This window comes from Sinocyclocheilus rhinocerous, unplaced genomic scaffold (genome assembly GCF_001515625.1).
Source record: "Sinocyclocheilus rhinocerous isolate Xijiao unplaced genomic scaffold, SAMN03320098_v1.1 scaffold561, whole genome shotgun sequence".
NCBI classification, from domain to species: Eukaryota; Metazoa; Chordata; class Actinopteri; order Cypriniformes; family Cyprinidae; genus Sinocyclocheilus; species Sinocyclocheilus rhinocerous.
Genome location: NW_015641041.1, coordinates 269241 through 295845, shown reverse-complemented (window position 1 = coordinate 295845; position 26605 = coordinate 269241). Strand labels below are relative to the sequence as shown.

Below are 26605 nucleotides of genomic sequence, written 5' to 3'. Positions count from 1 at the left end.
TTCCCAGTAGACCCATATCCATTTTCATCACAGAGCACGGCATCAAATATGAATGAAAACATGCAACTCCGACACAGTGTTTAAATAGAACCCGAAGCACCTCCGCAGGGATTGACAGATGCAGCCAAGACTGCACTGCCATCGCAGGATGGAGAGAACAAGAAAACAAAAGGAAGAGTGCATCCCCACTCTCTGGAGAGGAAAGGGTTAACCCCATTACGACAAACCAATCAGTGCAGGGAGCAACACTGCAAAACCGCCGCAGTGAGTGAGAGAGGGAGGCTAAATAGAGAACGAGTGAACGAGAGAGAGAGAGAAGGGGACAAGCAAGGATGAGGAGGCGCAACAGAGGGGTGCAACGGCAACACGTCAATGCAACACAGTTTGAAGAGAGCGTGTGTGATCAAGACCCTAGACAGTGAAGGAAACAGTTAGCAGGACAGTAGATCAAAGTCAGAGGACGTCTGTTTCACTCCGCTGACACTGCTGACAGTTCGCACGGGCAGCATTTGATTCATGCTCCTCAGGGGGAAGCAGGTTTACGACGCGCTGACATGCAACGGCTGCAAAAGTGTGTGCAGAAGATGCACTTGTGGATCTCAGATGATGCTTTGATGAAGCTGTAGCTACTCTACATTGCATGACAGATGAGAACTCTAGGAGCGCAAAGGTAAGCGGGCGATATGCATGCCACTCAGTTTTTTTTTTGGGGATATAAAACCATTTAAACAGTTATAGGCTAATCCAAAGGAGCAGATGTCAAAACTTAGAAGATAGCAGATATATGGCTCCCTGGGCAACACCAGTATCTTTTAGACAGCAATCTATCAAAATTGGAGTTGCCCTAGTAAATCAAACTCAAATAAATCAACAAAAAATAGAGGAAAATAAAAAGATGCTTATAGCAAGAATGCAACCAAACAGTCAAGATTGAAGGAACCGATGGTAAAAGTTTAAGAATTTGTCATTGAAAACCCCAGTTTGATCTGAGTATATGAGGGGACGTGTCCCCCTCAACAACTACATTTTGTGATTAACTTGCTGCCCGTAAACAACAATCTGACTTTAGTCTATTGATCCACGTCTCCGCTGACAAATTTTGCCCCCAAAACCCAATCGATTCTGTTTACGGTTTCTCCCAATTTGTCAAAGTCTGCTGGACTGTAACATCTGGGAAAAATTTACAGTGTAAAATCTCATTCACGGCTGGAACACGATCACCTCGTTACACGTGATCGAGCCGTATTCTTGCATGGCCGTTGACTGAAAAATGATGTGAGAAAGTACAGACATAAAACAACACATGTGCTTGCGTTACCTTCCCTAAAAGGCATTGCTTTGGAAATGAGTGTTTGTAGATTGTTTCCAAGATGCGTGGGCCCATCCATCAAGATGTACCTTCACATGGACGTTAAGCAAGACCAGAGCTTGTGCATTTCCGCAGACCACTCGGGAAAGATGAATGAATAACACATGGAAGTCCTTACTTGATGATGGATTGGATGCAGGCTTAATGAATAATTGATTGTTCACTTATCAATACTCATTGCTTTTTTCTTGGCAGGATTGTAGGATTAAAGAGCTGAAGAAAACTGCTTCCAAAGTGAAGTGCGGCCCATCTTACCCAACTCTCAAGAAGACATGCATTAGCGTTGGGTCTGTCCGGCCCGCAAGGATGTTCCCTAGAGTAGATTTCCCAGGTGAAGACATTCCCATGCACACCACGTTTTAATCATGTGCTTCGGACAATGTTGACGATGCAACCTAAAGGTTACCTTCTGTGAGAGGACAGGAAATTAAATTTCCAACACCCAGAATGCACCACCCCCTCGTGCTGACCTAAACAATTCTGTGACCTTGGGTTCTTCGGCAGATGGCACATGCAAATCAGCAAACACAAATCAATATGGATTTATCACCTTCTAGGGCCCATAAAAATTCAATAACGGGAATACATCAGCATTGAAGGAACAGTATGGGACCAGGTTACTGGATTTCTTCAGTGGTATTGAGGGAGATGAAAGCAACTTCCTAACCCTAGTGTGGATATAATAATCAATCAAAACAATTGTTTTCAGTTGTCAAATTAGTTAAAAGAAATGGACAGTTGATCTCTGAATCACTCGCCTTTTTCCTTGGACTCCTAAAATAACCAGAATGAGATCTCTGATCTCTGAAAGAGAACAAGAATGACACCTCTTAGTTAGGTCTGGACATGGCAGGGGTCCAAAAGTATTGTTTGGTTTAGTAATAATAAAAGAAATTGCTGCCAAATCGTCCGCCCTGGCCATTAAGCGAGAAAATCGCTTGGATTACGAGGATTAAGAAGTGCCGAATACTTCCTTGAAAGACCATGCATGGGGCTGATGTACAACTACCCCTTCCAGACTCTCCCGACTCAATCGCTGACTCCCGAGGCTGAGAAAGAAGCTGGAAGGGGGAGGGTAAGTCAATGTGTAAAATAAACTACTGGACAGTTGTCATTAGTCGCCAAGGACATCCAAAAAACAAGCTTGATGATCTGTGAGGTGTTGTGTTTTAGCTCATGAAGTCATTAGAGTTTCCATTTGGGTTCACTCCACTGTGTCAGTCAGTCTATATCAAAACACAAAGAGTTATTAGTTCCAAGTTGGCATCTTGACGCATCCATCTACATTGGAGTAAATTACAAAAGCCAGGTTCATACTTATTATCTCAACGATCCTCTCTCTTTCTAAATTCTCCCTCTTTGTGATGAATGAAACACAGCACTAAAGACAGTCACATTTGCAAATGGAGCAATCCATCGCTGCACAACAAATGAAAATGCATTGTGGACAAAAATAATAGCTAAAGTGTGTCTATTCATAGCAGCGCCCAACACAGAATGGCCAATGCATTATTAGCCAACGTGCACGCGAACATCAAATGTAAAGCCATTAGCAAGCCCAGGGGAATCTACGGACGTTTTTGTGCATTTTCTGAACTGATCTTTATTGAAAATCTGCCAAATTCTGTGCAAATGGAGTAAAACCTGGTCACAGAAACCACATGGGTCTGATATTTGGAATAGAACAAGGGGAAAACACGCTTTATCTAATGCAGGGGTCTCCAAACTCGGTCTTGGAGGGCCGGTGTCCTGCAGAGTTTAGCTGCAACTTGCCTCAACACACCTTCCTGGAAATTTCTAGTATGCCTAGTAAAACTTTAATTAGCTGGTTTAGGTGTGTTTAATTAATAAAGTTATGCAAACTTCAGACTTGGAGTGAATGAGTCTGAATTTGAATTAATTTGGCTACAGCCCACAGGAAGTTGAATTGCAAGGACAGTAAAAGGAATCTAGTGAATTTTATTTCTAAGAAATTCCACACAAGCAATGCATTCTGGGAAATGCAGTGTTCTATCTTTCTATTGTTATATCTGCAAGACATTCAAACTTCACATTCAAGATATTTACATTTTACATGCGTCTTGACAAACTTTCAATTTCTAGGTAAAAATTACAGTTATATGAATTTATTTGACTTTCATTTCCTTGTAATTCTCACATTCAAATCTGAATCGCAATTCTACATCCTGTTTGCTACATAAATTCCCATTTAGGAACTGAACTGGAATTCGAATGGATTCTCAATTCAATTCTGAATGACACAACGCTGTTCAAAGTGTCTGGTCTTCCTACACATTTCTCTGATTGTTCATCCTGCTCTTTTTACCTTTTAGGATAATGCACGTCCCTCCCGCAACGGAGGAAGAAAGCACCATGAGTAACGTCACAGTTCTCGACATCACCGAGTCCGTGAGTCCCGCCATGACGGCGGCCGGCCCGTACCCTTACCCACTCAGCTTCCAGGTGTCCCTGACTGGATTCCTCATGCTGGAGATCGTCCTGGGACTGAGCAGCAACCTGACCGTACTGGCCCTCTATTGCATGAAGTCCAACCTGGTCAATTCCGTCAGCAACATCGTCACCATGAACCTCCACGTGCTGGACGTGTTGGTGTGCATTTGCTGCATCCCTCTGACGATTGTGGTGTTAATGCTGTCTCTGCAAGGCGACACGGTGCTCGTCTGCTGCTTCCACGAGGCCTGCGTGTCCTTCGCAAGTGTGGCTACGGCGGCAAACGTGCTAGCTATCACTTTGGACCGATATGACATCTCCGTTAAACCGGCCAATCGTGTGCTGACTATGGGACGAGCGGTGGCTCTGTTGGGTTGCATTTGGGTGCTGTCCTTCTTCAGCTTCTTGGTGCCATTTATCGAGGTGGGATTCTTGGGACCGGAGCCCACCAAAGCCAATCAGACCACCGTTGTGCATGTCAACGAATATTACACCGAACTTGGTCTGTACTACCACCTAGTGGCCCAAATCCCCATTTTCGGTTTGACTGCCGTCATCATGTTGGTGACATACGCCAAGATCCTGCAGGCACTCAATATCCGCATTGGTACGCGCTTCCACGCCACGCAGAAAAAGAAGAAGAAAATGAGGAGGAAAAAGAACTTCTCCCTCATGTCAACATCTGAGCAGCAACTGCCCGAGATCACAGACGCCTCGCAGAGCAGCAACCGCGGAAACGCTCCGCTCGGCATGCGAACGTCCGTCTCGGTGATCATTGCCCTGCGAAGGGCCGTCAAACGCCACCGGGAGCGGCGTGAGCGCCAAAAGCGTGTTTTCCGCATGTCGTTGCTCATCATCTCCACGTTCCTCCTCTGCTGGACGCCCATCACCATTTTGAACACTGTGATCCTCAGCGCAGGCCCCAGCGACCTCACCGTCAAGCTCCGACTGGGTTTTCTGGTCATGGCCTACGGCACCACAGTCTTCCATCCTCTCTTGTACGCCTTCACGAGGCAAAAGTTCCAGAAAGTCTTGAAAAGTAAAATGAAGAAACGGGTGGTTTCCATCATCGAGGTGGATCCGCTGCCGAACAACGCGGTGATTCGAAACTCCTGGATCGATCCCAAACGGAATAAGAAAGTGACGTTTGACGATCACGAAGCCAGGCAGAAATGTCTATCATCCGAAGATGCAGACTAAAACCACTTTGCGACCTCCAGGACAGGGACTAGTTCTCATAAAATCACTGTTATACATAAAGGGAACCATGTGATGTGAATATTAGCCTTATATGAGCATATATTGAAGAATCGGTTACTATTTATAACTAACTTGGAATATAATATGATAGGTTTCATAGATGGTGCATGTCCTTTATAAACCACTGTATGTACTGTAAATACATGAAATTTGTACATACTCTTTATCAGTTATGTACCTCATTTATGACTGTGTATACATGTATTTATAATAAACTAGGTGGGGAAAAAGACGAAATCCATCTGCTTTTTGACTTGAACGCAGATGCTATGAACATCGACATCATCTTGTGTAGGAATATTAACATACTGTTTCTGTGGAAGAAAAAATGAGATCTATTGACTAATAATCACATAGCAATTCATACGCTAAGTTCCAAACACAAACAAAATACCAAAAAGCACTTACAAAAGTCGTCATGATAACTCTTTTGCGTTGACTAATTGCATAATATCCGTCTTAAGTCGTCTTGTGTGTGAATATGAAGAGATTATCGTTTCTGTGGAACAACAAAGGAGAAATATTGACGAATCATCACAAAGCAATTCACATGTTAAGGTCCAAAAACAATGAACAAAACACCAAAAAGCACTTACAATAGTCGCCTTGTGTTGCTACACTCCAAGTCTTCTAAAGTCATATGACACTTTGCATGAGGAACAGACCGAAATGTAACATCTGGTAACCCTGTAAAGCCTTGTGATTCGTGAAGAAAAGGAGGGAAGATGCTGCGAATATCATTGTTTTAGAGCTGTCAAATCTGAGGAAACATCTGGCTCATTTTGACACTGCTGTCAAGGACAAAATGTCCCTCATTTTGCATTCAGTGAAACACTGAAGTTAAGCTCCCACTCACCAAATCTGCATACATATTAATGAATAATTGCCCAGGTCAGCGCTGTAGCTCTTAGAGGTCTATTGTGCACCATTACGAGAACATTTGCCCTTGCATGTTCAGTGGGAATTATTTTGTATTGTCAAGAATGAAATGAACCAATGCCAAGCCGAATTAGATCGCAATTAGAATGATTCTCAAAGAAATCAGCAACCAGTTCAATTTTTATTCAGTTTTTTATTTAGCAAATTAAATGTTTTAGTTGATTCACAAGCTTGTGGTCTGAATTGAATAAGATGAGAGAGAAAGTCCATGAAATAATACAAAAACAATACACTGACAAAATACATTTCTATTAATTCTCACCAGTTGCACTGCATGTTTAGAGTTATTAATATACTATTATAGCATTTATGAATATTTTTAAGTACATTTTTCATGTTTTCAATTTTAGTCTAGTAATTTGTTTTATTTAAATGTTTTTTTATTTGATTTAAATGTATTTTTTATTTCAATTAATTATAGTACTTAGATAGATATAGATATATTATAATTTTATTACTTCAACTTACTTATTTTCAGCAACATTTCTCATTTGTAGTTTTTTAGGTTTCATTTTTCATCTAATATATATATATACTATTTCAATTAATGAAAATTACTTTTAATAATTTTAGTTTTAGTTAATAACAACACTGGGATGAAGCTATAGAAAGATAAATGTGACAAAACAAAACCTGATTCATGAACAAATGACTCTTACGAGCTGGTTCTTTTAAACGATTCAGTCAAAGGGACTCCGTTAGAATGGTTCTAATGAATCACTCACTCCTAGTTTGGAGCTATTTTAGATTTATTCAGCTTTTATTATGTCTAACTCAAAATGAACGAGACTTACTGACTTACAACATACTTACAAACTGGTTATTCATACAACAACATGCAATTAACGATTCAGATTTTTCAGAAGTACCATTTAACATGTAAGGAATCTCAATGCAATGGTGCAGGAGAGAAAAGAGGTGCATGAACCACAGGAGAAGGAGCACAAGGGCTTTGAGATGCTCATACATCAGCCAGGATGACAGGTAAAGTGCACTTGGCTTAAATGGGCCATCTGTGGGTAAACAACACAGCCAGAGAGATGGTGTCAATACGCCGTTAATTATGCAATTTAGAATCTATCGAAAGCTCTTATACTGTACAGTAAACTGACAGTTTTGAGAACTGCTTGTGCATCCAAACATGGCCAACTCTGTCTTGTCCCCAACATCAAAAGCAATATCAAGCCAGCATTCTGCGGCGTCAACGGGTCACGCCTACCGAGTCCTGTTATTTGCTAGGATAAAATCATATGTTGGATTTGAAATGCCCTCAGCAGACATCTGAAGCCGGTTTCATGGTGTTGTAAAATTCAGGTCACACGGTGACCCCGCAATTCACGGCTCTGCCTCGTTCCAAGTGACGGCACTTCAAACCTTTCGTCACACCTCGCTCTCATAAGATTTGCACCTCTCTGATCGTCCTATAAAACTGTAATTGAGGATCATCAAGCCCTCTATAAACAGGGGTTATAAATGTCACCTGTTTTAAATCTTTCTTCAGATATAAAGCTCGTGTCAAGCTAGATTGACAGATTCAGGGGCAGACGAGGATGTTGTGGTTTCAGGTTTGCAAGCAGTCATTTGTAAGCATCTGAACTGTCTATTGCACTCTGGATAACAAGCCCAGTTTACAAGCACTTAATGAGGGAACAATTCGAATTTAAACCAATTAAACCCTTGTTCTTGGTCACACTGCATCTTAGCAGTCTTTAAAAACATCTCGAGGACAAGCTGTGGAGAAAAGCAGAGAATATGGCTCACATTTGTTAGCAAGTAAACTTCATTTAAAAAATGTACGATCGTATAAATTATTTGTATGCTATGATTGCTTAAATGCTTCCTGCCCAGAAGCAACATTGTGCAACTGTGGAATGAAATGAATACGGCTACTATAGAGAATACTGTAGCTGTCGAATATTACAATATAGATCTTTTACATTAGTAAATATCTACCATTTTAACATGTATTTAAAGGGATACTGTAGTTCACCCTAAAATCATTTACTTGTTTTTGTGTCTTTTATGCCATATGTTATTTCTATGCTATTTATATACTGTAATAATTTTTATAAATATTTTGAATTAGCTTTTTAATTTTCATATTTTTTAGCTTTTATTTTAATTTTAATTTAAGTTTTGGTAATTTTGTTTTTGATTCTGTCATTTTTATCAGTTTTTTTCTTATTTCTATTTGGTTTAATTTATTTTCAGTTTGGTCAGTTTTAGAATTTTTCATTTTATTTCTTCAACTTAACCTTATTTTATTTCAGTTAGTTATTTTTTTATGGTAATTTGCTAAAACTTTATTTCTTCTGTGGAACACAAAAGAAGATTTTTTGACAAATATCCTGGTTGCTTTTTTCTTATATAATGAACATGAAAGGACAAATTCTTATTTTTATGCTGTTTATATACTACAGTATTTAGGAATACTTTGAATTGGAATACTTTGAATTTAAGTTTTAATAATTTTTTTATTTTCCTTTGTTTTTTTTATATATTTTTTTATTTCTATTTAGCTTTAATTTATTTTCATTTTAGCTCAAGTATTATTCATTTTAGTACTTCAACTTAAACCTGTTTTATTTCTGTTTTTATGGTTATTCGATTCAGTTGATGAATGATTCATTTGTGAATCGGACTGATCCTTTTCTCGATCAGCTCGCTTAAAGGAAAGACTTTTTTAGCAAATAACTTCAATTTCAATCTGTTACTCAAATCAAGTTTTTGTATTGTTTTTGATGCATGAAAATTACTGTAAATGCATGTAAAAGAGTGACATATACATAAAATTGTATACATTTGTGTTCATACTTAAGGTTTTGAAACATCATGAGGTTGAGTAATTGATAATGGGCTGAACCACTACCATTAAGTAACATTTTAATAAAACATTAAGCTAGGAGCCAATTGATGTTGATTTTAATAATTACGGCCATTTTATCCAAGAATATTTCATCAGACATGCTTTCATAATGCATGCAATAGAGGGTTAAGGCAGAGCGTGCAAGGGATGTGAAATTTGCATGAACTGCTGTGCTGCATCTATGTGTTCATGCTGGTAGGACACGTTTATAAGAGGTGAACATGACTTCTTATTCATTTCACCCTCTCATACAATACAATACTGCACTGACAGAACTACAGCCCCCTATAGGGGATCAATAAAATAATAAACCAGACACAGGCTATAGATGCAAATGCATCAGCTAGATAATATAAGGTCACTGCTCATTTTACAACTGCTCGTGTTTGTTTCATACTGAACTTATTGACATTCTGCTCATCCAAGGCTTGGGAAAATGGCAGTACTGAGAGGCTTGATTGTCCTTTTAACCTTCTAGACCAATGTGGTTCCATAAAACATCAAGAATAATAATCTAACGTTCAGTATCTGGCCACAGACTGTAGAAGACAGCGCCATCTAGTGGAAACATCTTATTTAAAGTTGCGCAACAAAACCTACATAAACATATTCATCATTTCACCCATCCAACACTTGCTCACCAGTGGATCCTCTGCAGTGGATGGGTGCCGTCAGAATGAGAGTCCAAACAGCTGATAAAAACATCACAATAATCCACACCACTCCAGTCCATCAGTTAACATCTTGTGAAGTGAAAAGCTGCGTGTTTGTAAGAAACAAATCCATCATTAAGACATTTGAACTTTAAACCTTCTGGACAAAATACCCATAATAAGCTTCCTTCAGTGAAAAAGTCCAACTCCTGTTGTCCTCTCACATCAAAATCCACTGACATATTTGTTTGGAGCTGTTTTTGCTTGTAAACGGTGCTTGATCTGAGCATATTTCTCTCCTGATTCAGATGAGATGTTTTTTTTTTTCACTGGAGAAAGCAATATTATCGATAGAGGACCATTTGGAGTAAAAAACATCCATTCACATCCATTGCTTAGCAAGTGATGCAATGCTACATTTCTCCAAATCTGATGAAGAAACAAACTCATCTACATCTTGGATGGCCTGAAAGCAAGTACATTTTCAGCAAATTTTTATTTTTGAAAATGGGTATTATTCTTTAAATACCCATTTTACTTTGGACACATTTGAATGGCTTTTAGGCAGCAGAGCTTGGATTCCACATTCAACGGAAATACCCATACTTTTTGGTCATGCACTATTCTAAAACAAAAAGGAACACAGAAGAAATCACTACATCTGCGCACACAAACAAAGCACTCAATAGGACCTGAAAACCTTTAGGTTAGGAGTTCACAGTTACAAGAGTCTGAAATTAGTGGAGGTATTTCACCATTGTTGTCCAATAATGGCTCATATTCCAGAAAATGCATATTCAAAACTGCTGAAATGTGTAAAATCTCTTTGCTCTTTCTGTAGGGGTGAAATTTCTTCACAGAAATTGTTTGACTGGCACATTTTGCTGTATAGTAACTATAAACAGTTAAACTAAATGTCTGGAGTTTTAGGATTGGTTAAGATGTGTCTGTTTGCTGTTATGGCCCTTTTTCTTTCACCGTGACACTGTAGATCTGAAGTCCAGTCCAGTAAGCTAACCTCCGGTGCTCAGCTTTTTATCCTGGAAGAAAATGAATGAAATTCTGTTGAATAATTCTGTAACCAATCTTAGTTTAAGCTAAGATACAAAGCTACACAGCAAAAAAAAAAAAAATTCTCAGTCATTATTTTGATCACTATTTTGATTATGAGTCATGTCATGCCTTATTAGTGTGGATTAGCTGTTTGGCACGGTCCTCACACTGAATGCACAGTGATGCCATGTTGGAACAGCTCATTGTACGACCTTTATTCGCAGCGTAACACTTCAATATCTGACTCTGCAGATCTGAACACACTGGCTTGATTTGGTATCGCCTAGAGAGAGTGAGAAATTAGATAAACGTCATTTGAAAAACTAAACACTGATTTGTTGATCTTGCACTGAAACAGTTGTGTGCGTCTTCTAAGCCTTTCTTGTAATTTTCAGCAGTAACTTTAGTGAACTGAGCCGTCTGCACAACAACGAGACAGTCAACACGTGTAATATACTGCATCAGTGTTATTTTAGTATCAAGAAGAAACTACTACAGTTTTTGTTAATATTTTGAATTCTTTTTTATTTTGCATAATTTCTGTTTTCATTTTCATTTTAGTAAATTTGCTTGTTTTTGTTATTTTTATTATTATTATTAATAAATGTCTATATAGTGTGTGATATCACTCTGAAAAAAGTACAGGGAGCATATGAAAGGAAAGATGAATCATTTTGCCTTTTCTTGCATCTTGGCGATCTGCTCCCGAAACAAAGCGTCCTGATTTTCCAGATCTTTCTCCTTCTCCTCCAGCTTCTGAGCCTGATGGGAAGAAAACACACGAAAGCATCAGCATGTAAATCTTCCATAGAAATTAAATGAACACTAAAGAGAGTTTAATGGCACATTTATTTTTTGATATAAATATCCAAATAGAGTCTTGCTCACAAATGATGTTAAATTTACATCAAAGGCTGCATGTGTGTGATAGATTCATGCAAATTAAAGCATTCACTCACTTACTTCTAGCTGGAATAGAAATGATCACAATTTCTCTTGAAAAAGTGAACGAGCAAGTGATTGGCAAAGTGAAGCCTCATCATCTTACCTTCCTCTCCATCCACTGAAACACACCAGCAGATCAAGAGAACAGGAGAAAGGAAATAAGCGACAGTGGAGTTAAGCAGCAAAACACTACCATTTAAAGTCATGCACGTTTAACACTATAGCCAACACATGCAGATACATTTAGAGGTGGATCCAGAGAAAATGTTAGGTAACATGTTTTGCACATGATACTAGTGTTATCTTAGTATCATTCAGAAGTTTGTATTGATATTTTTTAAATTTTAGATTACAATTTCTATTTTCCAATAATTTTTTTTTATTTTAGTTAAAGTTTTAGTAATTTTGTTGTGTGTTTTTCTCATTTTTAACTAGTGTTTGTTTGTTTGTTTTTAAATTAAATGTGTTTTTTTAATATTCATTTTTAGTATTTTCATAGTAGCATATTTTTGTTATAACGGCTTTGCAAAAAACTGCACAGAGACACAAGAAGCTGTTCAAATTGTCAGAAACATGCACATACACAAACAACACACAACTGTGTGCATACGCTAATTTACATAACACTGAGTTATGAGACGCTCACCCTGAACGTTCAACTGCTCCCTCCTAACGGCATCTGCTAGAGTCTGTTGATAGGACGCCTTCTCCTCTTCCAGAAGCTTCCGGACCTCCTCCTGAATCTGGAGTCTTGCTGCAGCCTGAGCCTGGGCCTTCGCTTTAGCTTTCTCTTCCTCCAGCCTTATGAAAACACACAGTAAATACTGTTTAATGCCAAAACTCTGGGTATTCTGTTGAGAGATCTTCATCTTCATCAGATAAGTTTTTACTGTTGTCGAATGTTACGCTCTGCCATCTTCATCTCCTCCTTCAGGAGCTTCTGGAAATCTTCTCTGATCTGCTTTCTGAGCTTTTCCTCATCTACTAAAAAGAGAAAATGTCATATCTTCCATTAATTTATGAAACACAATCAAGTTCCTGAGATGTTAAAGTCAACATGAAATGAAAATTCAACCTGTTTTCTAAATGCATGTTATAGATTGCAAAAAATTAATCCATGCATGTTCCATTTTTTAAATAATTATTCGTTTTAACAATACATATTATTTTAAAAATCATGTTAATGAAAATTGTGATGAAAATCACAATGTTGTTGTTTATAGTACCTTAATAACTTCATGCCTTATAGTTGCATTTAGCAGATAGGCGATAAAACTGTTTACATTTTGTGATGATACGAGCAATCAAGCAGCTGAGATTTCCTATATAGTATATGTGACCCTGGAGCACAAAAGCTTAAGAAAATCTTAAGTCGCTGGGGTATATTTGTAGAAATAGCCAAAAATACATTGTATGGGTCAAAATTATAGATTTTTCTTTTATGCCAAAAATCATTAGGATATTAAGTAAAGATCATGTTCCATGAAGATATTTTGTAAATTTCCTACCGTAAATATATCAAAACTTAATTGTTGATTAGTATTATGCTTTGCTAAGAACTTCATTTGGACAACTTTAAAGATGATTTTCTCAATATTTAGATTTTTTTGCACCCTCAGATTCCAGATTTTCAAATAGTTGTATCTCGACCAAATATTGTCCTATCCTAACAAACCATACACCAATGGAAAGCTTATTTATTCAGCTTTCAGATAATGTATAAATCTCAAAATCTCAAAATTGACTGGTTTTGTGGTCCAGGGTCACATATATTGTGCACATGAATGCTCTGTATGTATGCAGGTAAAGTTATGCAATATCCAAAACTTTACATATAGAGCTGTGCTGTTTACAGAAAAGTTCACAGAAACATTCTGTTGCTACTTCCGTTTTATTGTGAATTCACGATGGAGTTCATCAAGCATTTGCACAAAATCCTGAGGTACAAGTGGAGACTTTGCAGGTCAATCAGTCAAAAATTAACCAGAGAGACTTTGGTAAGAATGATGAACCAAATGATGAACTTACCAACGTGTTTGTGGCGGTAAGACCTCGAGTTGGTCAATAAATGAAGGCGCAACAGGTTCCTCAACCTGGGGAAGATGAGGAACCTGAGGTTCTCCAGTGGGATTTGGACCCATTCGCGTCTTGGAAGGCATTTCATCATGCAAACCCACAGATGAAGCCGATCCAGATGACACAGCAGACTCCTCCAAGACAGATGGGATGGGAGCAGATATGGAGATCGTGGAGGGTGAAGTCTCAGGATCAACAGGTAAGTCCGAAAGCTTGCCAGCTGTTGGTTGAGCGGCTAAATTACAGGAGGAGAGAGTCTCTACAGGTTCAATCGGTTCAGCAGGTGGAATGAGAAGTTCAACAGAGGACTCTAAAGATGTTACAGGTTCAGTTAGTGGGTCTGTGGTTGTTGAAGGTGGAATGGCTACGGGTTCAGCAGTCGAGGTTATGGTAGGAGGTGGTGTTAGGTGCTCAACGCTTGGTTCAACTAGTGGAGAAGCAGTTAGTGGTTCACTTGACTCTTGTGAAGGAACATTCATGGGTTCAGCAGGCAGCACAACAGGTTGAGAGTCAGGTACAAGTATGGCTACATGCTCATCACCTGTCGGTGGAGGAGTCGGAAGACCCTCAGGTGACTTTACAGGTGAAGGAGGTGCAGATGTTTCCTCAGTCACAGGTACTAAAGGCACGAAAGGTGTTACTGGCTCTGAAAGAGGAGGAGGAACCAAAGTACTGGCATACGAGGGAGGATGAGGGATTATGGGTACATGAAGTTCACCTGAAACCAACCGCTCAACCAGAGAAGCTACAGTCGTTGACTGCGTAGAGGATTTGGTTGTAGCTTGCGGTCGAACCACAGGTGGAGGCACCTTCATGCGATCAATCACTCGCTCTGAAAGCTGTTTAGTGTCAGATCAGAAATACCATTGATACACAATTTCCCTTCTTCTTTAAAATATGTGAGCTATTATGTTTTATGATGAAAACTGAGAACATTTTTGTGCATCACCAGGATTTCAAATAACTATTCTTCCAGATTATTGTATTCCAAAATGAATTAATATTTTTTTGTCAGATTTTCAATACAATTTGACTTGAGCTGGGATGCATGGATCTCCATTAGATGATATTACTTATTTATGTGTGTTTTACATGATCTCAAATAATCTGGGAGTTGGTTGAAAGTGCGTTAATTTTGAAAGAAAGTACTGCAGATGGGAATACCATTGTACACTGTTATATACCATTGAATGGAAACCAAATTCATGTACAATGGTATTACCATGGGACACATCCAAAAACATGGCGTTACTATGCTAAGTCCAACAAAATCTGGTAGTACCGTGTTTTATTAAAAGGAAAAGTAGTGCTATGAGGTTGGTGTGGGGCTATACGGTCATTAGTATTAGTTGGTTTTGAAAGCAATGTCTACAGGCAATCTGAAAGTTTACCACTCATGTCTAGGTGTAGTATGTTTAGTATGCAGTAGGGTCGTGACCTGTAGGCTATATATATATATAAGCTACATGCCCTGCATTTTGTTCAGCAGCCATAAAATCTCCACAAACGATGCATTTCTTGCAATTTACACTATATTCTAGTTAAACAGTTTCAAAACCGAATCACTGAAGCTCTTGCAGTGCAAACATGTAACAACAACCTTACGTTGTTAAGCACGCATCCGCAAGTTTTGCATGAACGACACAGATGATATAGTTGAAATTACTTAATAAAGGAACCAGAAAACACTTTTCCTTAAGTTTAATGTTATCTAGCACACTCACACGAATGCCCTTCACGAATGCAACCCCCTCCTCATCGGCCGGGTCGAAGGAAACATGGCGCGAGCTGCTGTTTCCCCCCCATCTCTGCAGTTTATCGCGATAATTATCGTCAATAAAACACAGAAATTGTTTTATCTGAAGGACTGGGATGTTCAGTATGGGCTTCAGCACGTGTTCAGCTCAGCCCTTCCCACTCCCACACCCCGAGGAATTTAAACCTCTCGAGAGCCAGTCATTCATTTTTGTGAGCTAATAAACGTTTATAATTAGCAATAAATGTTATTGTTAATATATCTGAGAGCGTACACGCTTTATTTACGTTTATAAGAACTTGAAGTGGACATTTTGTGCTTTTTCAAGATATTAAATATTTGGGTGTGTGGCTAATATGATCTATTAATAATGCATGATTAATATAAACTATTATTCAAAATGTTGAAAAACGAATTTCTGCACTAAAAAATGCAAAGCTTACTCTTTTTGAACAGGCTTATTAATTATTATTAACTTCACAGTACTAACAGTAACTATTGTATTTTGGTGGAAAATATGGTTGTCAGCTAATGAATGTTCACAATTAGAAATGAGTGTTATGTAATACATCTAGGAGCATACAAGCTTATTTAAGCTTATAAGTACTTAAAGTTGACATTCTGTGCTGTTTCACAATACCACCTGTATATGTCTGGGGGCGTGGCTAATGTGATATATTAATAATACATGATGTTATTATTATTATTCAAAATATTAACATTGTTCTGCTTTTTTTTTTTTTTTACCACAATCTCATTCAATTATCATGATTTTACAGTATTAACAATAACTGCATTGTTGTACTATTGTGTTTTGGTGGAAAAATATGGTTACCATGATGAATTGTACTGTGTGAGTTTATGAATTCTACATGAGTGACAAACATTACCCTGGATATTATCCACTGATCGATATAATGACTCTCTATTATAGATCTGTGGTATTATTGATGCTTCAGACAAGAAGTTCATACTTAATACTTTAAAAATCCAATAAAGCCCATACAATTAATAGAACATATAGAAAAATAGATTCATCCTAGCAATTATGAACTGTGCCCAGACAGCACACCTACGTCTGCAAGATGTCTGTTAAAGATCGCTTCATCTGGAAAGCATCTGCTGTGTACAAACATCTGATAGACGTCTTTAAGACATCAGTTTTACATTCATTCTAAATCATAAACATCTTCTAAAAGTCTATTTGACATCTGATAGGAAACGTCCTATAGACATATTGCAGATGAGCAAACTCAGTCTTGTAGATGCAAATGCAGACGTCTCTGTGATGTATGTGTGCTATCAGAGTGAATAGCCTACACACCAGGTGCACGAAAAAAAAATGCAGCTGAGATTCAAAGAATTGCACAAAAGACATGATTTCCTTCACTTTATGAGGTCTCAGTTTGTGTTAGCTGATAAACAAAGTTTCTTACACAAATCCATGCCAAATGACAAATTCTAGCCTCATGAACATAACATCTGTAGACATTTTATACAGTATTAGCAGTCATGTTTTCTACAGTATTGCTTTTACTCACCCGCCTGAGGCGCTAGTGGACGGCGACTACAAAATGTCAAATATGATAGATGACTAGAACTTAAAATGCCTATGCATTATCTTTCGTAGTCTTATTTACTTTATTATTTCACCCGAACAAAGACACGTGTAAGTGGGCCAACATATTTACTGACTTACTAAAAACGGCTGTGTTTAAAAATGGAAAAGAAATAAATACCGCTAACTTGTAGTCAACACGAACACTTATGAAAAATAGCTGTAGTTCTGCTAACAAATGTAGCAAAACTTGACCATTATGTTAGTTTTAATGTGCGAAGAAGTAGATCTATGTGACTTTCTTGAAGTAAATATAATGCCAGGAACAAAATGAGTGTCTATTTCTACAAATACAGATCTAGATACTGAAAACAGGTCATGAATTGTGAAAGCTTACAGACAAACACTCTAACTTACACTCACACCTGGCTCAAAAACAGCTCATAACATTGGCCCAAATGTACCTCAAGCACTCATCCATTCACTGTGAATAACTTAAAAATGAATAGTGATGGGACACACACTAACAAAACACACTCACACGAAGCTAAAGAGGTATTACAGTTCCCTTACAATTTACTGTGGAAGCTTGTTTCCACCATGGAATGAGAAAATTAAAAAGGTAATTGTGACTTTTTATCTCACAATTTGGACTTTTCTGACTCTCTTGCAATTCTGAGTTTATATCTCGAAATTCTGACGTTTTTTCTCAGAATTCCGAGTTTGAATCTTAGAATTCTGATTTTTTTTCTCAGAATTCCGAGTTTGAATCTCAGAATTCTGACGTTTTTTCTCAGAATTCCAAGTTTGAATCTCAGAATTCCGAGTTTGAATCTTAGAATTCTGATTTTTTTTCTCAGAATTCCGAGTTTGAATCTCAGAATTCTGACGTTTTTTCTCAGAATTCCAAGTTTGAATCTCAGAATTCCGAGTTTGAATCTTAGAATTCTGATTTTTTTTCTCAGAATTCCGAGTTTGAATCTCAGAATTCTGACGTTTTTTCTCAGAATTCCAAGTTTGAATCTCAGAATTCTGACGTTTTTTCTCAGAATTCCAAGTTTGAATCTCAGAATTCCGAGTTTGAATCTCAGAATTCTGACTTTTCTCTCAGAATTCCGAGTTTGAATCTCAGAATTCTGACGTTTTTTCTCAGAATTCTGAGTTTAGTCTTTTGTCAGAATTGCAAGATATAAACTCTGAATTGGGAGAAGAAGTCAGAACTGGGAGTTAAAAAGTTACAATTACCTTTTTTTTTTATTCCGTGGTGTAATATGGAAACGGGCTTCCATAATTTACTCTGCCTTCTGGTCAGCTTTCTCTCCTTTCACTGCCGCACGAACGCTGGACCATACTTCCGTGTAGAGCAGCGTTCCCAGGAACACCACGGCCGTGCCGACCCAGTGCCAGGCTGTGAAGGGATTATGGAAGTACAGGATGGAAATAATGAGACTCAGGAATTTGCGAAGCGTCACCACTAGTGTAACCGTGAGCGACGCACACTCCGTGGTCAGAATGAACACACCGCGGATGCACACATATCTGAAATATCAGGCTAAGGATAAAGTATACAATGAAACATACTGACTGTAGACAGATTTCTCAGCATGGCTTTCTACAGTTCTGTCCAATAAAAGCCTATAAAGAAAATGGATATGACAAATATGAAAGGATACTGGGTGACGACGTTCATCAGTAGGTATAACCACATGACAGGCACAGACAGACCAATCACAGGCACTTCCACTGGAGCTTTGAGAGAAAGTCACTGGTTTGTCATTTCAAGCGAAAAAGCCAAACAAAGTAAGACTTCTTAAGGCTTACATACAGCATTCAAACATTTGGGGGTTTGAAAGATATCAGCCCTTTCATTCAATAAGGTTGCATTAAATTGATCAGAAGTGATAAAAGATGTTACAAAAGATTTTGGTTTCAAATAAATGCTGCTCTTTTGAACTTTCTATTCATCAAAATATGATCTGTATCATGTTTCCACAAAACTTTGAAGCAGCACGACTGTTTTCAACATTGATAATAATCAGAAATGTTTCTTGAGCAGCAAAGCAGCATATTAGAATGATTTCTGAAGATCATGTGACACTGAAGACTGGAGTAATGATGCTGAAAATACAGCTTTACATCAAAGGAATAAATTATATTTTAAATATATATTATGGAAGCCCATTTCTGACATGGAATAAAAAAAAAGAGTTGCAATTACTTATTAAAATTTGAGCTATTTTAAATTGTAGTAATATTTCATAATACTCCTGTTTTTACCGTATTTTGGATCAAATAAACGCAGTTTTGGTGAGCATTCTTTAAAAAACATTTTAAAATCTTACCGACCCCAAACATTTGAGCGGTGCTGGCTAATTTACTGTATTAGTCCCAACAGAACCGGACTCACAGCTCTGGCTGAAGAGCACAGCGTGTTTGTAGATGTCTGTTGACAGCAGGAGGAATCCCGGTAATGGCAGAAAGTGCTGAAACAAGGCAGAAAAATCCCACTCAATCCCAATGTTGCACACTTAAATACAGCATCATACAGTGGCATGCGAAAGTTTGGGAACCCCTTGCAGAATCTGTGAAAATGTGAATAATTTTTTACAAAATAAGAGAGATCATACAAAATGCATGTTCTTTTTTATTTAGTACTGTCCTGAGTAAGATATTTTACATAAAAGATGTTTACATTTAGTTCACAAGAAAAAAAAAATTGCAGAAATTATTAAAATAACTCCGTTCAAAAGTATGTGGTTCTTAATACTGTGTGTTACCTGGATGATCCACGACTGTTTTTTTGTTTTGTGATAGTTGTTCATGAGTCCCTTGTTTGTTCTGAACAGTTAAACTGAGCACTGTTCCATAATGTCCTGCAGATTCTTCAGTTTTCCAGCATCTTCTGCATATTTGAACCCTTTCCAGCAGTGACTGTATGATTTTAAGATCCATCTTTTCACACTGAGGACAACTGAGGGACTCAAACACAACTATTACAGAAGGTTCAAACATTCACTGATGCTCCAGAAGGAAACACAATGCATTAAGAGCCGAATGCATTGTGAATGAAAATGTCTGACAGAATGAAAATGTCCAAATTTTTCTTATTTTGTTGAAATATCTTCTTTTTTTTTTTTTTTCATATAGTATTGCCCTTCGGAAGCAACAGAAGATACTTGCATGTTTCCCGGACATGCTGGAAAACTGAAGAATCTGCAGGAGCTGGAGGATTTTTCTGAAGAACAGTGCTCAGTTGAACTGTTTTCAGAACAAACAAGAGTCATGAACAACCATCACAAAACAAAAAACACAGCTGTGGATCATCCAGGTAACAACACAGTGTTAAGAACCACAAACTTTTGAATGGGGTTATTTGAATAATTTCAGCTATTTTGTTTTTGTGGACTAAATGTAAACATCTTTTATGTAAAATATCTTACTCAGGACAGTACTAAATAAAAAAAATAACATGCATTTTGTATGATCTCTCTTGTTTTGTAAAAATTATTCAGAGATTCTGCAAGGGCTTCCCAAACTTTCGCATACCACTGTATGTATAGTTAGGGACTGACATTGTAAAACAGAGCCTCCTTGGAGTGTTTGCCATATTTCTTGTACAGAGTTTCCTGGAAAATGCCCATTCTTGCAGACATCAGCAAGGCGAACGTCAGCATGGCGATACCTGAAACACAACAACATTAATGCAATCAAATATGATGCAGAATGCTTTAACTAACCACATATACGTACATGTCTTCAGAACTGCATGTTAACACACTATTGATACTAATTTAGCAGTTTGCAATAAGTACACTACTGTTCAAAAGTTTGAGGTTGGTATGAATTTTTATATTTTTGAGTCTCTTATGCTCATTAAAACGCGATATTTATTTGATCAAATACAGTTAAATCTGTAGTAATATTTCTTACTATTACTATTTCAAATAACTGTTTTCTGTTTTTTCTATTTTAAAATGTAATTTATTTCTGTGATGCGCAGTTGAATTTTCAGCATTACTCCAGTCTTCAGTGTCACATGATCTTCAGAAATCATTTTAATATGCTGCCGAGGAAACTTTTAAAAATTATTATCAATGTTGAAAACAGTTGTGCTGCTTCATATCTGAGTGTAAACTGTGATATGTTTTGTTTTTTAAGGATTCTTTGATAAATAGAAAGTTCAAAAGCACAGCATTTATTTCAAATATAAATCTTTTGTAACATTATAAATGTCTTTAATGCATCCCTGCTAAATAAACGTATTAATTTCCTTTAAAAAAAATACTGACCTCAAACTTTTGAACATTAGTAATACCGTATATACTACATACTACTACTAATAATGCAGCATGCAACTATTATAAATGCTTATTGTTATTAATGCCATTTCACATACTAATTTTTAAATGGTAGTATATTCTATACAGTATGCAGCAAATATTGCCTGAGTGTGAATGTGGAGAATATTACCCAGAAGCCAATGCATGAAGGCATAAAAAACATCTTCCTCTGTGGCCCCTTTCTCAACATTCTACATAAAGATCAAACCTGGCGTATTAGGTGCAGATAAATGTGAAATAAAGCATTGAAATGCAAGTACGTTATGTCTGTTAATACAAAACAACTACTAAACTCACCACTTGTTTGGCCGACATAATAGTGCAGATGAAAATGCCCACAGACACCAGCACGATGGAGAGATATTTACTCACCGAATATCTGCAAGCAATAACGTGACTGAATAATACGCTAAATAAAGCAATGATTTTGTGCATGATCTTCAGCCTACCTTTTCTTCAAGATGATAATACCGAGGATCATGTTTGCTATTAAAGATCCCTGTGATCAAAATGAGAAGATACAGAGATCGATAAGGCACAGATTTGAAAGCAATGAATGAATGCAATAAACGATACTCACTGATCTGAAGATCATGTGCAGAGGCATAGCGATGTTAAAGTTCAGGGCGTAGTTATTGATCACGCTGACGGTAAAGAACATGGTCACCATGATCACATAGTTACTGCAAAAAGGAAATGCATCAAAAGTCATGAAATCCTCATAAGTAGGAGGGAAAACAATACTGAATTGAAATAATGTAATGCATATATATGAGCAATGCTTAGTAGATTACTTACAAAGTTACTGATTTCAAATTACATGGCAAAAAGTAATGTAATCTACTACATTACGCTTTTTAGGTAATATAATCTGACTATTGTTTTATTACTTTTGACATAACTGGTGCATCCCATTGAATTTAATAGAATAATCTTGTACCATCTTTACATATCATATCTAGTTGTTAAAGCAAATTATTAATTAAATCAAATTATTTTACAATTAAAAATATTTAATTGTGACCATTAATACATTAATACTAATACTTTAATACTTGTGACCATTAAATGACATCAGAGAACTGCAAACATGCAAATATTTTGTTAAATTACTGACTTAATAATTAAGTTATTATTTAATTTAATTAGGTAATTATTAACTTAAAATTAGAATAAAGTTATTAACTTGAATTCTCAGGGTCTACATCACATAAAAATGTGTATATTAATTCAAAGAGGTTCTGCAAACTATCCATGTTAATTAAACATATAAATTGCAATGTTTTTAATACCAATTACTTTATTATTCATTCATTGCTCAATAAACAATCTTGACGTCCAGTGTAAAGTCTGTCTTGAGGCTGAAGCATTAATGTCAGAGATCCGTCTAGATTTAGCACAAAGACTGCAACGTAAGTCATCTTGTCGAGCTTCAAAACTGCACGACTATGTTAGGAATGGAATACTAGAGTAGTGCTTAACACACACTGTGTGCAGTATATACTGTATGCTACCTCCGGAGTATGCGAAACATCATATAGTATGCATGCTATTGTTGTAGTCAACACCACATTCAGCAAGTGATGTCCAGCTATCATATCTGATTTTCTGTGCAAATATGTAAACTAGGGCTGTGTGATATTGAAGAAAAATGCGATATGCGATAACTCATTAAATAATGCGATATTCGATATGCGATACGATAATGCTTAAAGTGCCACATGCTCAGATGAAACAGTTTTACTCAGCTGTTGCCGAGTCAGTATCTTCTATAACTTCTATAACTATCTTGTGTCATATATATATATATATGGTTATTTGTATGTATGTATGTATGTATGTACCAAGAGTTCCTGTAAAACCACAACAAATTCCTTGTGTTTGCGCACACTTAAGTGGTGAATAAAGCTCATTCTGATTCTGATTCTAATAAGAAAGCACCCCTACAACAACTTCTGAAAGTGAACGGTATGTGTTTTACTCGAGCATTACATAAAAATGTCATTTTAACATTAGTGTAATCATTTTAACATGAGTTTAGGAACTGAATAATAAAAAGGAAAAATAAAACACTGCTTAGTATTTACTCTTTGAATTCAATATGCACTGATTCTTATTTAAGCTACAAAAGTTATTTAGGTAAGAGCAGAGAGTGATTTTCTCTTTGTCTTTTGTTCATGGCCCCAAATATTGCAAGCTGTAGCGATATGCATATTGCGATATGTACATTTGCGATATTTCGATATATTGCACAGCCCTAATGTAAACTGTGTACTGCATGCACACTGAAAACTTTCAAGATATTAGCTGTCTGAACTGTGTGTTGACTTACAAACCACCTGTCACTGTGACAAAGCACAGCGTTCACCTCTCACCTATAATAATATAATAATCAATAATGGTAATCACTGCCTTTTACCTCCTTCAACAAGTAAAAACAGGTTGTTTGAGTAAAAATGCATAATTATGTATTTATTTTTTGAAAAAAGAATGAATGAACGAATGCACGTATGACATTTACACTGTTCTGACAAGCCTAAACAAGCCTGTTATGATTAAAATACATGTATGCGCGTACAATATGTAACAAATTATTAACCTGAGGGGTATGTGTGGCTTTTTGCGTCCAAAGTTTGTCTCAAAGATGAACCCTTCCAGTGCAATAAAGGCAAACTGGGCAAATGTGACAATATTCCCACATCCTGGGAAATCCCTGTAAAATATACAATTTAAAGAAGCAAGAAATGGCAGCATATATGATGTTCAAATGCAGTGAACACAAACTCAAATATGAAAAAATATCATATATGAGAGAAATGCAACTCACCTAACCAAAAGTTCCAAAAACACAACATTACTGCAGCAACCAACAAACACCAAAGCGATCGCGAATAACGTATTCATTGTCAAAGGTTAAAATGAAACAATCACACAGTTATTTTAGCTTCACACTAATCCGGATGTTGGCATTGTGAATAATAAATGTCTAAATGTTCCATCACTAGTGAACTAGTGATACTTCAATGAACGTCTCCCAGCTACACACATGCCTTCCTGCTTCCCACTGCGCCTGGTGGGATTTGTAGTTTTTTGGCTATAATCCAGAATGTATGTGGATATTACTAAAAACTACATTTCCCAGCAACGCAACCAAAAGCGACTACGCTCATTCAAACTAAAAACATTAGCAAGTATTTACGTGGGAGTAGGAATTAGTAATAATAAAATAGCTTTTAAATAAAATAAAGTGAAAATGATAAAAATAAACGGTATCTGATTTTTGGCACCGAGTCCCTGCGTCATTTCAGACGTTTAAAATATCTCTACGTGTTTCCGGTGTCGTGGCGATCACACACACACACACAAGTTGCACACATCAGTCAGTAAATCATCTGATAAACCACACAAACATGATTTCGTTAACGGACTCACAGAGTAAGTCAATTTTACCACATCTCTGCGTTGCGTTAATGTTGTTAGTTTAGATAGAAATGTAAAAAATACTGCTTCAAAGCTGAAAATGGTGTGGAAGTGATGAATGGAAATGAACGAGGATACACTCTTTGAATTCAATATGCACTGATTCTTATTTAAGCTACAAAAGTTATTTAGGTAAGAGCAGAGAGTGATTTTCTCTTTGTCTTTTGTTCATGGCCCCAAATATTGCAAGCTGTAGCGATATGCATATTGCGATATGTACATTTGCGATATTTCGATATATTGCACAGCCCTAATGTAAACTGTGTACTGCATGCACACTGAAAACTTTCAAGATATTAGCTGTCTGAACTGTGTGTTGACTTACAAACCACCTGTCACTGTGACAAAGCACAGCGTTCACCTCTCACCTATAATAATATAATAATCAATAATGGTAATCACTGCCTTTTACCTCCTTCAACAAGTAAAAACAGGTTGTTTGAGTAAAAATGCATAATTATGTATTTATTTTTTGAAAAAAGAATGAATGAACGAATGCACGTATGACATTTACACTGTTCTGACAAGCCTAAACAAGCCTGTTATGATTAAAATACATGTATGCGCGTACAATATGTAACAAATTATTAACCTGAGGGGTATGTGTGGCTTTTTGCGTCCAAAGTTTGTCTCAAAGATGAACCCTTCCAGTGCAATAAAGGCAAACTGGGCAAATGTGACAATATTCCCACATCCTGGGAAATCCCTGTAAAATATACAATTTAAAGAAGCAAGAAATGGCAGCATATATGATGTTCAAATGCAGTGAACACAAACTCAAATATGAAAAAATATCATATATGAGAGAAATGCAACTCACCTAACTAAAAGTTCCAAAAACACAACATTACTGCAGCAACCAACAAACACCAAAGCGATCGCGAATAACGTATTCATTGTCAAAGGTTAAAATGAAACAATCACACAGTTATTTTAGCTTCACACTAATCCGGATGTTGGCATTGTGAATAATAAATGTCTAAATGTTCCATCACTAGTGAACTAGTGATACTTCAATGAACGTCTCCCAGCTACACACATGCCTTCCTGCTTCCCACTGCGCCTGGTGGGATTTGTAGTTTTTTGGCTATAATCTAGAATGTATGCGGATATTACTAAAAACTACATTTCCCAGCAACGCAACCAAAAGCGACTACGCTCATTCAAACTAAAAACATTAGCAAGTATTTACGTGGGAGTAGGAATTAGTAATAATAAAATAGCTTTTAAATAAAATAAAGTGAAAATGATAAAAATAAACGGTATCTGATTTTTGGCACCGAGTACCTGCGTCATTTCAGACGTTTAAAATATCTCTACGTGTTTCCGGTGTCGTGGCGATCACACACACACACAAGAGTTGCACACATCAGTCAGTAAATCATCTGATAAACCACACAAACATGATTTCGTTAACGGACTCACAGAGTAAGTCAATTTTACCACATCTCTGCGTTGCGTTAATGTTGTTAGTTTAGATAGAAATGTAAAAAATACTGCTTCAAAGCTGAAAATGGTGTGGAAGTGATGAATGGAAATGAACGAGGATACACGGCGTGGCATCAAATCACAACTATAGTGAAACTATGTAATCTAATATTAGAGTAATTGTGATACCATTAAAATACCACTTCCATTATGGTAGTGTACCCTGGATCAGTATTATAGTATATAAATATGGTGATCATTTGATCAGTAGTACATCTATCTATCTATCTATCTATCTATCTATCTATCTAATGTTGAATGTCTATCTATCTATCTATCTAATGTTGAATGTCTATCTATCTATCTATCTAATGTTGAATGTCTATCTATCTATCTATCTAATGTTGAATGTCTATCTATCTATCTATCTA

The 26605-nt window shown here is 36.9% G+C and overlaps 3 protein-coding genes across 8 annotated transcripts in view; 2 read left to right on the top strand and 1 right to left on the bottom strand.

Moving 5' to 3' along the window:
* Positions 1-323: 323 nt before the first annotated feature.
* gpr22b (G protein-coupled receptor 22b) lies at positions 324-5299 on the top strand. 3 transcript variants are annotated; one of them, XM_016570731.1, is made up of 3 exons: positions 324-670; positions 1565-1700; positions 3703-5299. In XM_016570731.1, exon 3 carries the CDS (start codon positions 3707-3709, stop codon positions 5018-5020), a length of 1314 nt encoding a protein of 437 aa, XP_016426217.1. In that variant the 5' UTR covers positions 324-670; positions 1565-1700; positions 3703-3706; the 3' UTR covers positions 5021-5299. The 3 variants fall into 3 exon arrangements, with proteins under 3 accessions (XP_016426217.1, XP_016426216.1, XP_016426215.1); XM_016570730.1 differs by having other exon boundaries at positions 1565-2444; XM_016570729.1 differs by lacking the exon at positions 1565-1700.
* Positions 5300-18161: 12862 nt separating this feature from the next.
* On the bottom strand, positions 18162-25838 carry slc35b4 (solute carrier family 35 member B4). Of its 2 annotated transcripts, none has more exons than XM_016570725.1 (10): positions 25567-25838; positions 25339-25452; positions 21847-21949; positions 21716-21765; positions 21564-21645; positions 21397-21457; positions 20499-20608; positions 19334-19409; positions 18600-18675; positions 18162-18465 (listed from the first exon to the last, which is right to left on the bottom strand). In XM_016570725.1, exons 1-10 carry the CDS (start codon positions 25641-25643, stop codon positions 18219-18221), a joined length of 996 nt encoding a protein of 331 aa, XP_016426211.1. In that variant the 5' UTR covers positions 25644-25838; the 3' UTR covers positions 18162-18218. The 2 variants fall into 2 exon arrangements, with proteins under 2 accessions (XP_016426211.1, XP_016426210.1); XM_016570724.1 differs by lacking the exons at positions 25339-25452; positions 25567-25838 and adding exons at positions 23866-23979; positions 24094-24321.
* LOC107754325 (vesicle transport protein GOT1B-like) overlaps positions 24485-26605 on the top strand; it is a 6177-nt gene continuing 4056 nt past the window's right edge. The window contains exon 1 of one of the 3 annotated variants that reach the window (XM_016570727.1): positions 24485-24701. In XM_016570727.1, the coding sequence (XP_016426213.1) occupies positions 24677-24701 (25 nt within the window). In that variant the 5' untranslated portion in view covers positions 24485-24676. Of the gene's footprint in view, positions 24702-25963; positions 26175-26605 lie in introns of those variants that run through there. The other 2 variants (XM_016570728.1, XM_016570726.1) reach the window with 2 other exon arrangements.